The sequence below is a fragment of the Hibiscus syriacus genome, unplaced genomic scaffold, assembly GCF_006381635.1.
Source record: "Hibiscus syriacus cultivar Baekdansim isolate YM2019G1 unplaced genomic scaffold, ASM638163v2 tig00110206_pilon, whole genome shotgun sequence".
Lineage (NCBI taxonomy): Eukaryota > Viridiplantae > Streptophyta > Magnoliopsida > Malvales > Malvaceae > Hibiscus > Hibiscus syriacus.
The window spans coordinates 1,847,691-1,864,662 of NW_024062627.1; the positions used below are offsets into that span (position 1 = coordinate 1,847,691).

The 16,972-nt window shown below is 32.4% G+C and overlaps 3 protein-coding genes across 3 annotated transcripts; 1 reads left to right on the forward strand and 2 right to left on the reverse strand.

Annotated features, from left to right (window-relative positions):
• Positions 1-972: 972 nt before the first annotated feature.
• Positions 973-2,631, reverse strand: LOC120219504 (GDSL esterase/lipase At1g28570-like). The gene is made up of 5 exons (XM_039216324.1): positions 2,333-2,631; positions 2,022-2,246; positions 1,749-1,897; positions 1,322-1,598; positions 973-1,239 (listed from the first exon to the last, which is right to left on the reverse strand). Exons 1-5 carry the CDS (start codon positions 2,604-2,606, stop codon positions 1,022-1,024), a joined length of 1,143 nt encoding a protein of 380 aa, XP_039072255.1. The 5' UTR covers positions 2,607-2,631; the 3' UTR covers positions 973-1,021.
• A 2,131-nt stretch (positions 2,632-4,762) lies between these two features.
• LOC120219505 (DEAD-box ATP-dependent RNA helicase 32) lies at positions 4,763-9,165 on the reverse strand. The gene is given in 9 exon segments (XM_039216325.1): positions 4,763-5,129; positions 5,661-5,812; positions 6,083-6,501; positions 6,599-6,754; positions 6,844-7,035; positions 7,435-7,758; positions 7,889-8,073; positions 8,076-8,163; positions 8,684-9,165. Coding segments are annotated over 9 exon segments (2,241 nt in total). The 5' UTR covers positions 9,068-9,165; the 3' UTR covers positions 4,763-4,788.
• Positions 9,166-10,988: 1,823 nt separating this feature from the next.
• On the forward strand, positions 10,989-16,252 carry LOC120219507. The gene is made up of 13 exons (XM_039216328.1): positions 10,989-11,263; positions 12,007-12,128; positions 12,224-12,375; positions 12,448-12,598; positions 12,976-13,010; positions 13,698-13,773; positions 13,842-13,905; positions 14,034-14,224; positions 14,708-14,965; positions 15,320-15,421; positions 15,571-15,618; positions 15,812-15,899; positions 15,983-16,252. Exons 1-13 carry the CDS (start codon positions 11,104-11,106, stop codon positions 16,153-16,155), a joined length of 1,620 nt encoding a protein of 539 aa, XP_039072259.1. The 5' UTR covers positions 10,989-11,103; the 3' UTR covers positions 16,156-16,252.
• Positions 16,253-16,972: the final 720 nt, after the last annotated feature.

Here is a 16,972-nt window from a genome sequence, read left to right on the forward strand (position 1 = left end):
ATAATAAGTTTAAATGAGTTTTATATAAATTTTTTATTAAATTAAAAAATAATTAATCACTTTAAACTTTATTTAATAAAAATGTGGTCACTTTCAATTAATTTTCACACTTTTCGTCACTAACGACAGTTAAAATTTCAATGACTAAACATTTAAAAGTCAATAAGATAAGTGATTATATTTTAATTGAATAAAAACAAATATGATCATGCCTTAATTAAATAAATACAAAATTAACAAAATATTATATTTTTTGAACTTAATGAAAAAATATACAAAATTTAAACGAGAATAATCTTCTTTTACTATTTATTCACGTGTCAACTTAATTAAAGAATGATCAAAACATTACATTTTATAAATAATAATTAATATTTTTTATCTTTATATATATTATATAATCTTTTAAATAAAAACAACTAATATGAGCTAAACACGTGTTAAAAAGTTAAGGTTGATCGGGCATTGAAACTCTCCAATGATCTTCAATATATGAACATGTGTGAATGTCTGTGTCTCTTATTCAAACCGGTCTTCCTTTAAACTAATATATTAATTAGAGTACTCTTAGCTGTCACAATACTTTAAAACGTTAAATATATCAATTCAATATATTAATAAGATTATTATTACAAATATCAATATTGAAATCGAAATCAAAATAATAATTATAAAAAAATATAACAGTTAAATGATCAACATAATAACTAAAGAAAAATAAAATAACTATAAATTATACATCAACTATAAGACAATTATATTAATTAAACGAAATATTCAGAAAACTATAAAAATAAAATAATTATATTAAAAATATAGTAAGTAAACAATAAATAAAATAACTAAACAACAAAATTAATTAAATGAACAACATAACTACAAGAATATATTAATTATATGAAAATTTATAGTGATGGAATCAGTCGATTTAAAAAAAAATTAAAACTAAAAATTAAACTCGAATTTTATTTTCACATCACATATATTTTCAATAAACTTGCTTGTTGACGGTAAATGGAGATCAAAAGGTATTTATAAAGGGAATGGCATACAATTCTTGTAAAACAACCTTTGAGATCCATTTGTAAGTTGCCTCAGTATAATGTAAACCATCCCAATTAACATGTAAAGAAGGGTCATCGCAGCAGGTTGTTAATGGCGGATCCCCGCACGCCATTGATGAACTGTAATTGTATCGACCTCCTCCTCCGCAACAAGCTTTTAGTGTTTCAGTAAACCCTGGAATCATTACAAACAAAAGCATGTAAATGATTGTGTAGATTATACATACATCGGTTTAGATAGAGACCGTGTGCCTTACCAAATTGGTTCTGGGAATAGTAAAAACGCATTACAGTGTTGTAATAGTCTGCGTAAACGATGTTAACATGTGGATGAAGCTCGCGGATTCGATTGAGTTGTTTCTGAAGCAATTCATTGTGGAGTTGGGAGAACTGGTTCAGCCATGTTATACAACCAGTGTGGGGATCGTAATCGGCTATATCGGAACCTTGAAAATAGGTGAGATATGCCGGTGAGCATCCGATTGGAAGGTTTCCCGGGACCAACATTGTGACTGCCCCTAACTCTATCAACTCCTGCATATCATTGCCAAGTAAAAACTTTGTTGATGTGAAGAAATTCTGTAAAAATTTGCCATTAAAACTTATGATGATCTGATTCGGATGAGTTGAATTATAGTTTTCTGTATCTTTCAAAATAATTTGATGAGAAGCCAAATTTCTTACAGTGATTGCTTCAGCAATTGTATGAACAACAAGAGGAACAAAGTGTGACATCTCCTTGGGATTTATCCCCTGAAGGAATGCATGGTTGTAGTCATTTCCTCCAATCTCTCCCATCACAATCAACGAGTTCTGAAGGAGTTCTTTACAATCTGTGAATCAAAAGCTGATTGGGATTTAGAAACAAACATAATTAAGGTAACTTCATATCCCCTTATTTTCCTTCCAACCAAACAGGATCTAAAGAAGACTGGAGAAGTAAAAAAAACACTTCACCTGAAGAAGATGAGCAAAGAGAATGCAAAACATCTTTGAAAAATCCCAATTCATCACCCAGAGATATATTCGTAAAGGGATTACGGATTCCTCTTTCTTTGAAGAACGCGTCATCAAGAGCTGTGGCACCCACAACAGCAAAATTCACACCTTTCTGAAAGTGTTTTCCCCTTCCATTTTTGCCTTCAAAATACGGCGGTAAAAATGGAAGTCCAAACTCTTCAGCTGCAAAGCAAACCCAATCGAAGAAAATCAATGAAAATGAAACCATAAAATATAAACACAACCCATTTTAAAGAATGTAAAAGTACCAATGAAATCTATAACTAGGCGGCCATCGGAGCATCTCCCAGTCGGGTTATTGAAAAAGGTTCGTCCATAAGGGAGGAAATCAAAGTGGGAAAGTTTTCTGGATTCTGAAAGTGAAAGTTGAAGCAAGTTGCCTGTATCAGCTAAGGAATCACCAAAGCTGAAGATTGATGTAAAGCATCCATTGACATGTGAGATTAGGGTGATGGATATGCTGAAAATAAAGCTGATGATCAAATGGCGTTTCAACAAGCAAAATGATGAAGAATAACCCATTTCAGAAATGCCTGGAAAACAAAACTGGTTGCTGCAGATCTGAGCTTTAATGGAATAGTTGGGTTTTTTTATAAATAAATGGAGTTGGTAAACTTTGACTGGAATAATATTTAGGGTAAAATACACAAATAGTATCCTAATTATAAGGTGTTGTTTTGTTGAGTCCGGATAATAAAAATTATAAAATTGTCTTCTTATTCTATTGACTATTAAAAGTTATAAAATTATCACTAGACTATTCATATATTCCAATCTCGTCTTTTTTTGATAAAAAATTGATAATCCTCTGAGCTAAACGTTATCATGTTGTCTAAGATATGATAATCGTTTGAGATTTTGTGATCATATTTTCGTATATCTCAATCATCATGTTAATGTCTAGCTAAGAATGTCGTCAATTTTTTAACAGAAAATGACGAATTTGGAACATATGAATAGTCGAGTGACCATTTGTAACTTTTAATAGTTGGGGGACTCAACAAAGCAACATCTTATAATCGGTTTTATTTTTGTACTTTTCCCTTATATTTTTAAAATAATTGGTCATTAAACTATTATCAATTTTCGATTTTGATAATTAAAATCGTCAATGTTATATTTTTGTCATTAAAAAATTAACAAAGACAATGATATGATCTGATAAAATAATAATTTTAGTCTTTAAAATTTATATATTCTATTAATTTGAATTTAATAATATTTCAATAAATATTAATATTTAAAATTATACTAAATTAGTTTTGATTTTAATTTAAAATAATTTAATAAATTTAACTCTGATTGATGAAACATGTCATCTTTATTAATAAAAATTAAGTAATATATTAAATAAGTTTATAAAAATATTGTTAAAGTTAAATTATGGTTAGTATAAAAATTTTAATGAATTATAAATTGGATTTTGAACGAACATGTGACCTAAAACATAAATAGATAATTATTAACAATTAGTTGATCTAGTAGGATGCGACACTAGATTTTTTAAATAAGATCAAGGGTTCGAATCCTAGTATTAGCGAATGAAGCAAACTGGGTTGGGAGGGTCGCCCTCACCTCTGCAATACCCGGTCTAAATTTGTATCGGATACCAATGATTAATTCAAAAAACATAAATAAATAATTTACCACTACATCAAATTAAGTAATTGTTACATGCGTAACAAAAATAATAGTTAGTAATTATATGTTTTAATAAATAATAAAGAAAATAATAAATTTAAAATAAATTTTTATATTTAATAATAATAATTTTAAAGGTAATATTTAACGATTAAATTTTGATTTTAAATGTGAGTTCTTTTTTATTTTCTTATAATATAAATTAGCTTTAGATAGATGGAAGAGTAAGATAAAGCAAATTAAATGGCTTTGATCCCTAACAAAATCTACTTACATCAATGTCTAGTAATTAATTTTATGATTTTGTTAAAAAGTAGATCTTAAATTAATATAGTATAAATTAATAATATATTAATTTTATATAAAATTTGAAATGCTTTAAATATGATTATAAATATTAAGGTTATCTATATGTACCGATCTCGGTGGTAAAAAAATTATTGTTATTTTTTAAGACCTTGGGTTCGAGCATCACGAATGTCATGATTTAAGTGTTCAATGTCAATGATTGAGAATTATCTTTGAACAAATATTATTTTATACTTTATATTTTTTTTCTTAAAAATCACAATTTAATTAAAATAATGCTTTTGTAGAATATATAACAGTTACACACCAAAACGACATGTTTGATCATCTTATTGAAAGGTTGGATTTATTAAATTATTTTTTAAAAATCAAAATAAAAATATAAAAATCAAATGAATTGAATTTTTAAATATTGAAGATTTATTAAATTATTTCAAATTATCTTCTTGTTAATGGAATATATAAAATTTAAAGACCCAAACTATTATTATATCTTACCACGTCTTCATTTATGTAAATTTTAACAGATACTTGATTGTCAGTAATCAAATGAGAGAAGAATGTAACATTATTGACGATTATATACATAAATAGGGAAAAAAAATAGTTCCGTCGACAACTCCATTGACATACTAAACTGGTATATAACACGGGACAAAACTGGATTTGTTGAAAAATGAAAGTGTCTGCTGTGTAATGTTGGGGATAAACTAATACAATGTCAAAAGGAGAATCATATGGTATTTTATAAAATTTACGAGTGCATCGAGTTCAATAACTTGAGAGCAAGTTCTTCTTGTTCGGCCAGAGAAATGGAATCAGCATTGACACCGGCCGAATCAACCTTAATTTCTTCCTTTTCATCCTCACTATCACTATGGAAGTATATTTTCGACCTTTTCCGTTTTTTGTTTGCATCTGGTTCTCCTGAGTCAGAAACATCAACCTCTTCATCATCATCCCTCTGCCCTTTCTTCAACTTCATCTTTTTCTTCATCCGTTCCTCCCTAAGCCGTTGACGCTGTAGAAGCTTGTCTCCCTTATCTACCTGTTTCAGCTCTTCCCTCATCTTCTTGTAGAACTCGTTCTTTTTGTCTGCAATACGGAAATCATTAGTTAAATGAACATCAAGAAACAAGCATTCCGTTCAAGATCAAAGCACATAAAACAATCTATTTGATCGTCTTTATGCCAGGGGACGAACAGCTATTTATAAAAAGTAGCATCAAATTTAGAATGACATAGCATACTACTTAAAACCATTCAAAGGTTTAGTTGGGAAAAGAACTTGATTCATCCTAAGATTTCATTTTTCTCCTTATTACATGAGGACAACAGGAGATCAAGTCAATTAACGGATTATATATTAAAAGTTGCAGAAGAGTAGCCTCTAAAAGTCTAAACTATGTCACTCCGACTCAATTGTGAATGCCGAGTACAGGTATGTGTCTGACACAGATATGTTCCACTTTTTCAAAGTTTTTCCATATATAAAAATCATATTTCCAAACCCATATCCAATCATGTGTCAAACATGGGTATAGAACTCTGGGCATTTCAAGAAAATAAAAGGTCCAAGCAAAATAAGCTTATAAATTGCAATACACAGAACTGACAAATGAATACCTTCGTCAAGTTGTATCTCGCCACTAATCTTCTCTGCCAACATGGCAAGTGGAGCCTGTGTGTTGCCTTCCTCATCAAAGACAACCCTTGTCCCCACAGGCCTATGAACATTGATCTTCAGCTTCTTTTTCTTCAAAACCCGTGTTGCTGGCCTGAAGAAAAGAAACCCAATTCAAAAACTGGTTTCTAGTAAAGGAGTACAAATAGAAAGAATCATAAAGGTATTAGGGGGTTTAGTCCAGAAGTAAAAAGAGACAAGAATCTCTGCAAGTTACCACCTAACCAGGTGGTTCTATGAGAAAAATCAGCTATATCAAAAGAATTTACTATTCAACCAGCCTAGTATGTAAATAATATTTTCCATTAATGCAAGGCCATCTTTATTGTTGCATTCTATGTAAGAGTATAAAAAAGGGGGATACATGATATCTCCTATCTCACTAGCATTCCCTTCTCCAACGTCTGGTGCATCCTTGAGAAGGAAATCTTTGTCCTCTTTGTTGTCTTCGAAATCTTCAACAAGTAGCTCTCCCTTTGCGATAGCTGACTCATTGTCCAAATCAAATGTTTCAGATTCAATAAGAGTGGATTTTTCTGACTCAATTTTGCTTTCCTTTTTTCTATTCAAGAACCTGACTGTGGGGGTCATTGGTAAACCAAGTGATGCTGAATAATCATCAATAGGCAATTTCGTCACATCAAAAATCTCATTATCTTTTTGAATATAAATAGAACGCAAATATGTGATGAAGGCCCTCTGTGCCAGCTGCTGCATATTTGGATATTTAACTAGTAAAGCCGACAATAGTCTAGAAACAGGTTCTAACCTCTTTGTATTTGCCTGGGAAATCAGTATCGTAATTGTTAGGTTAACATACAAGTCATGTACATCAGGACATGATTCAGAAAAGGAAGAAACAATATTGAGATTAATCTACCTTAATAAATTGTATAGGTACTTTTGCTGCCTGCAACTTTTCAAGCATCTTCATTTCTGAAGGCATCAGAAATAAAATTGACCTTCCTCCAGAAAGGTAACGAGCAGTGCGGCCAACTCGGTGTATATAGGACGCAACATCTTCCGGACAATCCACCTTAAAAACAAGAAAAGAATCTCATTTAGATGATGAAATAAAAGTTGCTTCTATTTTCTATTTATTTTTCCCTTGAACAAATATTTTACCTGCACAACCCAGTCAACCGCCTTGTTAAAATCAAGGCCTCTTGAGGCCACATCAGTTGAGAAGAGAACTGATCGAGACTCACAGAATTGTGAATAAATACCCAGCCTTATCTCTTGCTTCATCCTTCCATGAAGACACATCAAGGGTATTCCAGGACGCAATTTCTTGAATGCTTCAAAGACAAATTTAACCTATGATACAGCATTTTTCACATTGTAAATTCATTACAAGGATGAAAAAAAGAAGAAGGAAAAACACTGAAAACAAAAAATCTATAATGAAATCATAAAGACCAAGAGCAAGAGGAAACCTTTTTTCCCAAATCTACCATACTAAAATTCCAAATCTAAAAAGGGAAAGGGGCAAGGCAGAGAAGTTGCTTGTTTACAATGCATTGCTGCTAAATGCTACCAGCACGTAAAAAGGTGCAAATAAAGATATCAAAGTCCAACCAAGACAGCCAGATGTTTATTGACAATTTGACATTTCTAATGAAGACCCAGCATTTATCCCGTGCATTTTAACTCTTGATAATAAATACTTTAAACAGAAAATGTTTCGTTTACACAACATAAATAATGCAAATATACCTCTTTACAGCTTGAAAGAAACACAAGAATCTTTGATTTGAGATGTGCCTTTATGAAACTCCACAGCATGTCCAACTTTTGCTCAAGTGGAACGATCATTGCAGTTTGCTGTAAGCGATTGGGAGTGGCAGTAACAGCTTTCTCATGCACACTGATATACTCTGGGTCTTTCAAGCTGAGCCTTGCAAGATCCTGGACCGACTTTGTTTGGGTTGCAGAGAAAAGCAATGTTTGTCTACACTTTGGTAGCTGTGATACAATTGCATTTAACGTCTTCTTAAAACCAATGTCAAGAATGCGATCAGCCTCATCAAGGACCAAAACCTGTTTACTGGCCAGAAACCACTACCCAAATCAGCAGCTAACAGAGAAGTGGAAAATATCAAACAAGAAATGCAGATGCATGCCAATATAAACGAACCAAATTAAGAATACATTATATTGTGCTGTTGACCTGAAGCTGAGAACAATCAAAATTTGGAGTCTCGTCCATATGCTGAAGAAGACGTCCAGGAGTACAAATTAGAATATTCAGCTCATTCACCCGCTCTTTCTCGAGGTCAACTTCCTTTCGACCACCGATTAGAAGGCCTGCACTAAAAGTATGATACTTCCCAACAGTTTTTAATACATCAAAAGCTGACCAGCTAGTTCCCTTGTGGGAGATATTATGATGCTGCCAACTCCATCCTCGGGACCCCATCTCTCTCTATGCAGCTTCTCCAGGACCTGAAATAAACAATTTCAGTAAGGTCCAGAAACATTAACAAAACAACACATAATTAGTACTAAGATATCACTGCAACCATCTTTCATAAGTTCATTTTACATCATCATCATCTCTATAATCAAAACCACAGGAAAAACAATAACTTGTGTTCACAAGCTACTCCATTTCAGGTAAAATGAAATTTGGTTCCTTCATTGTTGAGTTGAGTTTGGCAGTTCGAGTTTTAAAAGTGATAGTTGAACTGAACTTTGAGCTTGATCTCAACCAAGCTCGATTACACCCTTAAATTACCAAGCAAATAAATCTTGTATGCACAACCAAATGAATTCATTTAAGGGTTAAGACCATAACCAGCCAAAGGAAATATCCACTTCCCTTCAAAACTTCAAAACCACAAAATTTTCCTTATAAATTTCTAATAAAAAATAATTTAACTCCCCCATGCCAAAATAAAATTGCCATCAAAAGAAAATAGAAATATTCATAAATGATAAAAAATAGATAAGATAAAGAACAAACCGGAATAACAAAAGCAAAAGTCTTTCCGGACCCAGTTTTAGCTGCACCGAGAATATCTCTTCCACAAAGCGCGTGAGGCAAAGACGCCACCTGTATATCAGTCATCTTCTTAAACCCACCTCCCTCCAATCCATTCTTCGTCCTTTTTGATATCGGAAGTTCATAAAATTTCCTCGCTCCGGCGTATCTAGAGAATGAAACGACAACACTTTCAGGGTCGACAATTCGGCCAATTGGCGACTTGGATTTCAGTGGGTCGAGGGCTAAAGGATTGGACCCGGATTCGGGTTTCTGGGATTCTATCCATTCGTTTAGAATATCGATTTCTTGGAACTCGTTGTTCTTCTGCTGTTTCCGGGTGGATCTTGATTTCGGTCTCCGCATTTTTCTTTTCTTTATGGATAATTAGTTTTCTGGGGGTCGAAGAAGAAGAAAGTTGTGAACTTTCGTTTTGTTTATTTGAGGGTTTTAGAATTAGGGTTTCGGTAGGGTTCCTAGGAGTTTCGATTTAAGGTTTTTGAAATTTTTTATTAAGGACCTTAAAAAAATATTCCTATAAAGGATAAATATGACTTTTGGTACCTAATTGTGACATTCATGTTCAACGTGGTGCATTTAAGTCTTTTTAGGTACATAACTTTTTTAATAGTCTTTTTAGGTACATAACTTTTTTAATGGTTCATTTAGGTATCTAACTTTTTTTGTTGCAATTAGCTCTATCCAACTTTTATTTTTTGGTGCATTTAAGTATCCAAATTTCATTTTTTGGTGCAATTAAATACTCAACTTTTTCTAAAAATAGCATAAACTAAGCTATCTCAGTGATTAAATGCATGATTGTTATCCCTAAATGTCTCAGGTTTGAGCATCAGAAAATGCAAGAGTGTTTGAGCTTATTAAATGGTTGAGAATTTTTAGAATATTTATTATCGCTCTAGCTTAATAAAAAAAATTCCTACATTTGAGGAGGAACTAGTTCAGATTTTAGATAAAGATAAAAATATTAGGAAGAAAAAGCGTATTCTACTCATTAAGGTTCTTTGGAGGAACAAAAACTTTGTAGAAGCCACATAGGAACTAGAGAAATATATATGTTAAAAATATTTCCAATTATCCACATTAAGTGATTTTAGAAGCTTAATTTCTTTTAAAGAAAAGAGAGTTGGCATGCCCTAAAATCGAGGTTAATATTTCGATTAAAATAATTCATGAGTTAATTAAGTTTAAAATATAATGTTAGGGCTTCATTGTGATTAAAAAAATAATTGGGGACTAGATCATAAAAATAAAAAATTTAAGAATTAAAAATATGGTTTAAAAAGTTTTAGGCTATTTTGAAAACCTAAAAGGAGTTCAATAGCCATCTTTAAATTAAATGTTGTTAATTTTTTTAGTCAAACCCATCATATTTTCTCCATTTAAATCTTAAAATTAGGGGTGTTTGTCGAGCGAGTCAATCCAGAGTTGGGTAGTGCTCGACTAGTTCTCGCTGAAAAATTATTACTCGACTCGACTCGTTACTTGTTAGACTCACCAAAATTTTTACCTTATTTTTTAACTACATGTAAAATCTACTAATATTATGTAAAGCTTAATATAAACATAAATTAACAAATTTAACCAAAAAATTATTAAAAGAGAATGCAAGTAATTTCAAAGTATAAACTCTAAAGTAACAAACTACAAATACACCAAATTAACATATGAAAACCAAAGTAATAATCCACAAATACATCAAACTAACATATTAAAAATATTATTAAAAAAAAGTTCAACAATACAAAACCAATCTTAAAAATAAAGAAATCAACATCTCTCCATTCCATTTATTGTTGCTTGCAATCATCAAACTACTAAAAATTAACGAGTCGCTCGCGAATTTATCAAGTCGAATTGGACTTTACTCAATTCATTAAGATTTTGAATCGAGTTCGAATTCGAGTCGAATCAACTCAAATCAAATTTTAATTGAATTTTGACCAAAACGAATTAAAACTGCTTACGAACTGCTCAACTCATTAATCGGAATATTAAATAATTAACGAACTCGAATTCGAGTTTGTCAAAATTTAATATTCGAGTGATCAAAACATGAATAATTCGAAAGTAGAATTTTTAATTTTTTTTAAAAAAACTAGTGATTTAAATAAGAATAAGAATAAAGTTAAGTGATAAATTTGTAATTTACCATTTAAGAAAAACACGATTAAAAAAGGGAGAAAGAAAGAAAATATAGCCTTATGTCTGTCATTCTTGTTTTTGAATTCAAATCAACCCCACTGCTACTTTAGATCCCTCTTTTCTACATTCATACATCTATAGAAAAAACACAAGCTTTTATATATAAAAGGAAAATCTCAATTGGATCAACCTCAGAAACGAGTTTCAAATTGAAAAAGAGAAAAAAAGAAGCAGCAGAGATGGGATTCAAAAACAGAGTAGAAGAAAAGAATTGTTCAATGAACGAAGCTTTGTTGTTTGCTACCATGTCAATCATTGGTCTGCAAGTGGATGCGCACTTGAAAGACAGCTCTGTTTATTCTGGAATCTTCCACACTGCCTCTGTGGAGAAGGAATATGGTGCGTTTCTTCCTTTATTATTTTTTTGGGAAGTTTTTTTTCTGGGTTTCTCTTGGCATTGCTTATTCTGTTCGAAGCCAATTCTGGGTTTTGATTGTTGATGGAAATTATGTATGGGTTTTTGTTTTATTTATATTTTATTCTGGTGATTTCGTCTGTTAATTGGATGAGATCAGATTGGTTTCTGTTTTTTCTGCTGATTTATTCTGTTCTGTCTATTTGATTAATAGAAATTGAAAGAAATATGATTTTTATCGTTATTATCGCTTTTGTGCAAAGGTTTTAATATTAACGGTGGCATGCAGATATGCACTTTTGTCAAGGGGCATTATTGCTGCAGGGATCATATTAAAGGAGACATTTTTATCTGATACACTATTTTGGTTGTTTTTCTTGTTTTTTTGCTTTTTTAGGTAACACTTAGTTTGATTTTGTCTTAAATTCAAGTCATTTTTTTTATCTTGGTTTTAATCTTGTGAGGAAGTTAAAAAAAAGGAAAGTAGCACAAGCAAGGTTAAACCAAGCGAACACTATCTAATATGTAGTATGGCTCAAAGAAGGTGGCATGGCATATTACCTTTTGGGAACCAAAGCAGTACAAAATGAAGCATTTGAGTCATCTCTTTTTGGGGAGATAAAAGCTTGTTTTTAAGACTAAAATTTGCATTTAGTTGAGGGTTTTTATCTGTATTTGCTATGTTGAATTTTGAGGATGCTTATTTAATTTATTTGTGTTTCATTAGGTATTGTTTTGAAGAAAGCAAAATTGACTAAAAAGGGCAGGTGTGCCACCAATGTTCCGAATGGCAGTGTAGTAGAGACACTGGTAATTCTTGCTGGTGATCTTGTTCAAGTTGTTGCTAAGGTATAATCACTGTTACATCCTTTTCTTTGGTGGGGTTTTATTTGACTAATGCAAGGTTGAATGATTGGTTTGACATGAATGAATGTTGTGTTTAGGGAGTCCCGCTTCCTTTTGATGGTTTTGCCGGAAATATAGATTGTGGTAATGGAGAAGCTGCTTCTGAATTTGTCCCTTCTTCCAATCCACTGAATGGGACCAAGAAGCTTAATGAGTCTACCATGGATGAAAGAAAAAGAAACACAAAGAGGTACCATATATTCCTTTTATTCTTATTATTTTTGGCTAGCATATATTAATTTAATTGTACCTATCAAAACAGAATTTCAGCCCATAACGAGAATGGATTTGCTGATAGTTTTATATCCACGGATACTGGAAAGGAAGATGAAGGTCGAAAGTTGCTAGAGAACCCCATGGGAAATGGTAAGGAAGTTGAACATCAGAAAAGAGATGAGACACACGTTGAACAGGTAAAATTTTCCAGTTCAAAACTATCTTTTAGTTAAGCCTTTCGTCTTGGGAAAAATGTGAAGCAGATGTCAAATAGATATTAACAGATACATTTTTATCTTTTCATTGTAAAAAATTTAGTTGAGAAAACCTTCTTGATGGGTATTGGTTTGATTGAAGGCTTCCATCATTCCTACAAAATTTTGCTTTTCCCAGGGAAGATCAGTCATGTTGCTTAGTTCATATGATTGTTCTATTCTTTCTTCCAAAAAAAAAAAACTCTAACTGTAAAGTATGAAGTAAAATATCATACATTCTATAATGGGATATTGTCTGAGTGATGATGATTCTTTCGTCCATTTCTCATTCTAAATTTTTCATTTTTGTCTTCTCACAGAGAGAAGGTGCTTCTGGTGCCACTGTTGCTAGGAGGTACAAAACAGAATTTTCTTTAATTTTTGCACTTGTTGCTCAAGTTCCACACTTCTGATCATGTCATTGGCTGAAAGAACATACCTTTTTTCTGGTTGAGAGGTCTATGTTTAGACATGAATATGCGCGTGAAAAAAACTAGTTTAACCCAAGCCAAAGCATCCAGAGTTAGTCTCTCATAGGTGGAACTTGTCTCACTTGCCTCTTGTAAGGTTTTCAAAAGGAACTGTTTCTATTGAATCGCATTTGTTTTTCTTTTCTTTACAATGGTTTTAAACTTGGAGGTCTGATATTGTATTACTTGCACGAGAATAAGGAAAATTCTAGGGCTACTTGGTCATTCCAAACGTAGAAATTAATTTAGGAAGCACATGCTCGAATGTAAAAGATGATGCTTCTTTTTTTCTCCTTAGTTTGCCTTTTCCATCCTGTAGTCTCATCATGAGTTCTTATAACTATTATTTCTCATTCATTGCTTAAAGAAAAAAAAATAAAAGATGTTTTTTTTTTGGAATTCCTTATCTCATGCTTCTGTTGGATATAGTAACTTGGCAGCATCATATTCATGATAGATTCCTTCCCAATGTGCCAGGAGTTATTTTAATGTATCTCTTTTGAATGTTTTATGTACAGTAATATTTTATCTTCCTTATTATCAGATTCGTATCAATTTATTTTTTCTGACAGACAGGTTGGAGAGGATAGGTCTCTGCTTTCACAGGATGAACTTGGCCAAAAGTTTGAGTTTCATGTTGAACAGAATGTATGTTCTTCACATAAAACCTAGAATTGAAGCTAATATTCAACTTACTAACGAGATTATTTCTACAGGAGAAGGAAGTTCAACAGTCAGTTTCAAGCTGTGAGTCTTCTGCTGTTGATACTCTTAAGCCAGGTTTTAAACCTTCCGGATCTCCTTTATATGGAGAATAAAAGTTATATTAAATTGATAGCCTTTTGACTTATCGGCATCCTAGATGATAATTAAGCTATTGCTTACTGGAACATTTCTTGATACTCCAGTGGTTGGTGAACATGACAATCCATGTTGTGAAAGGCCCTCTGCAATAGACATACACCAAGATGCTGTTTGTTCTGGTGTTTCAACTTCTAATCTTGTGAAGAATGTTTCCCCGGAATCATGTCAGAGGTTATTTGCTAATCCGACTGCCATAATACCTCCACAAAGTTCAGAATTAAATAAAAACTCAAAGGTAAAACAATTATATAAAATTTGACTTGTGATTTCTGTAACTCGGACTCAGGTATGAGTGTCAGATACAAGTATGGTTAAATTTTTTTAAGGTTTTTCATGCATTTGGGGAATCCTTAGAGGTCATATCCTCCTATCCGCATTTCTGATACAAATTTCGGACACAATTACTTTAAGAAAAATGAAAAGTCTAAGCAACATAGCTTGTAATATCTAGCAGAGAGAATAATGGTGGATTCCTTTCTCTTGAATGTCTATAATACGAGACAATAGCAAGGAGGTTGTCAATGTCTTAATATCACACGATTCATGTCTTCAAGATGTTAGCCTCATGTTTTTATGTTTCATAGAATTGTAACTGCATACTCTTCGTTCAGTTAGTTATCGGACACTATAGTGATACAATTTCCTAAGTGGATATCATAACACAATCTTCTTTGTCTATGTTGAAGGTTTCCTACTTTATTTTTTTATTTTGTGTCAGGAATTTAAGCTCAATCCCGGAGCAAAAGTTTTCTCTCCATCTTTTGCTACTGCCATATCAGCAGCTCCTCCTATTGTGCCGACAGTCACAAATGTGCCATACATACCAGGCAATTCACCTATGGTAGCTGTTGCTGGTTCTCAGCCAGAGGATGGGATGGGCACTTTTGTGCCTCGTTCCTCGACGCCTTCTAAGTTTGTCTCTTACGGTAACATATCAGCTGCAACTGGTGTCAATGGTTCCCAGTTTTCTCAACCCGTATGTTTTTTTATAAGCTTTTGTAGTTCATTAATCTTAATCTTAGATTTTTTATTTTATGTTTCCCATTTTATCATTCAAAGTTCTTCCTCTTAGGACTTGAAAATTTACATGGCTGCATTTGAAATCTGTTTGGCTATATATACATTAGCGTTATTTTGTTAAACCGTAAACTGTTCATCAATATTAATTTGTTTAGCTTTTAATTGATTGCTGCTCAATTTCAAGAGCAACAAAAGATTTTGGTGTCACTTGGCTGTCTACGGATTATATAAGAGTTGTTAGTATGTTCATCATGAAGTATTTCTAATTCCGATTATATCTCTAATGTTGTTTTCAATTTTTCGTCTTTAGATTGTTGGGCATATGGGGAATAGAACCCAGCCACTTAGATATGCCGGTCAATATCATCCTGATCAGGCAGCAACTGCATATTTGAATCCAAACTCGCAAGCAGTAAGCAAAAGAAGGAACTTTCTTCCCTGTGTTGCTTTGGTCCCTTTTATTAGCCTGCCAAGACGGAGCTGGAATGTTGATACTCTTTTTAACATTGAAAAAGTGGTTGTTTATTATTTACTAATCTCTCTTTATCTGCTCGTTTCTAGGTTATGTTTGGACATCTTGGACAGCTGATTTGCATGCCTGTTTCTCATGTAAGATGATCAGCCCTCAAACAAAAGAAATGACATTCTTATATCATTAAAGCACTCTGGGTTGATAGCTTCCGAGTGTTGAAAGAAAATGTAGACTATTTTTCTAGAGATTTTCTTCTATTTAGGTTGTCAAAGGACGGTACCGTTGTTTTAGTTCTACTTGTTTCTAAATTGCTATTTATTTCATATGAAGGATTTGGTTCCGAGCGCAGCGGGTCTCTCTCCGGAACCTGCACGTCCTCTGTTGACTCCACATCATGTCCAATTTCCGAAACACCAAGGTTTACTGTTGTTTGTAGTAAAAAGTAGAATGCAGTTGTGTGCATTGTTGTCATTTTGTTCTAAAGCCTTTTCGTGATTGCAGGAAGTGCACCGGACCAAGCATTGCCGCTTTGTGTACCTCAACCTTTCATTGCCGGTGGACAACCACCACTGGCGGTGCCAAGCCATATTCCGTATTTGCATGCTCCTTTCCCAGTTAATCGTCCGGTACAATTCCCGGGTTCTAATGGACTATTTAGCACCAAGCTTCCATGAAATTTTGTTGGTTCATTAGTATTACCCTTTTTGTTTTGTTTGAAGGTAAATAAAAAATTTCATCTTTTGAATGCATCCAAGTTTTTGAGTCGTTTCCATTTTTTAAGAGAGGATTATCTACTTTGTTTTTGTTTAATTTTTTGAACAATGTAGTGGTGGGAAATGATATTCCCACCATGGTTGGGAATATATTATTATCCCTAGAAGAATCTTTCCAAAACAGAACATGGAATGTAATTTCGAATTAGGAATGTAGTTTCGAAAAAGATTATTATATCGAAAAATTACATGAATTAAAAATGATTGAATTAAAGTATAGAGACTAAATATATAATTTACACATAATATATAGATTATTTTTTAAAGGAGAACAAATTAAATATAAAATATTAACCTTAATAAAAATATACTTAAAATTTTGAATGATGGAAATTTTCCTTCAAAACTTGTTATCCAATTAGCTTTTAACTAAGTCGTTTTCAAATTAATTATTTGAGTTATAATTGCTTAATTATTATGACCGAATCATTCAACATTCTAAGTCAGATTTGAACAGAAATTAATTAACAAAAAGAAAAAGGAAATCCAAATCAAATATGAGCTTTGAGTTAAAAAGAAAAACAAGGACCTCTTCTAACTCTATACAAACAAAGCACCATGTTCTTTCTATATACAAACTGATCCCCAAAAAAAAACCAGAGAACTTGTTCCTCTGCTCTCCAATTTTCTGTCACTTTCCCAGTAAAATCCCCATAGAAAGAGAAGAAAGGAAAATCTGGGTTCATTTTTATTTTTTGTGTTCACCGTGATGATCAAT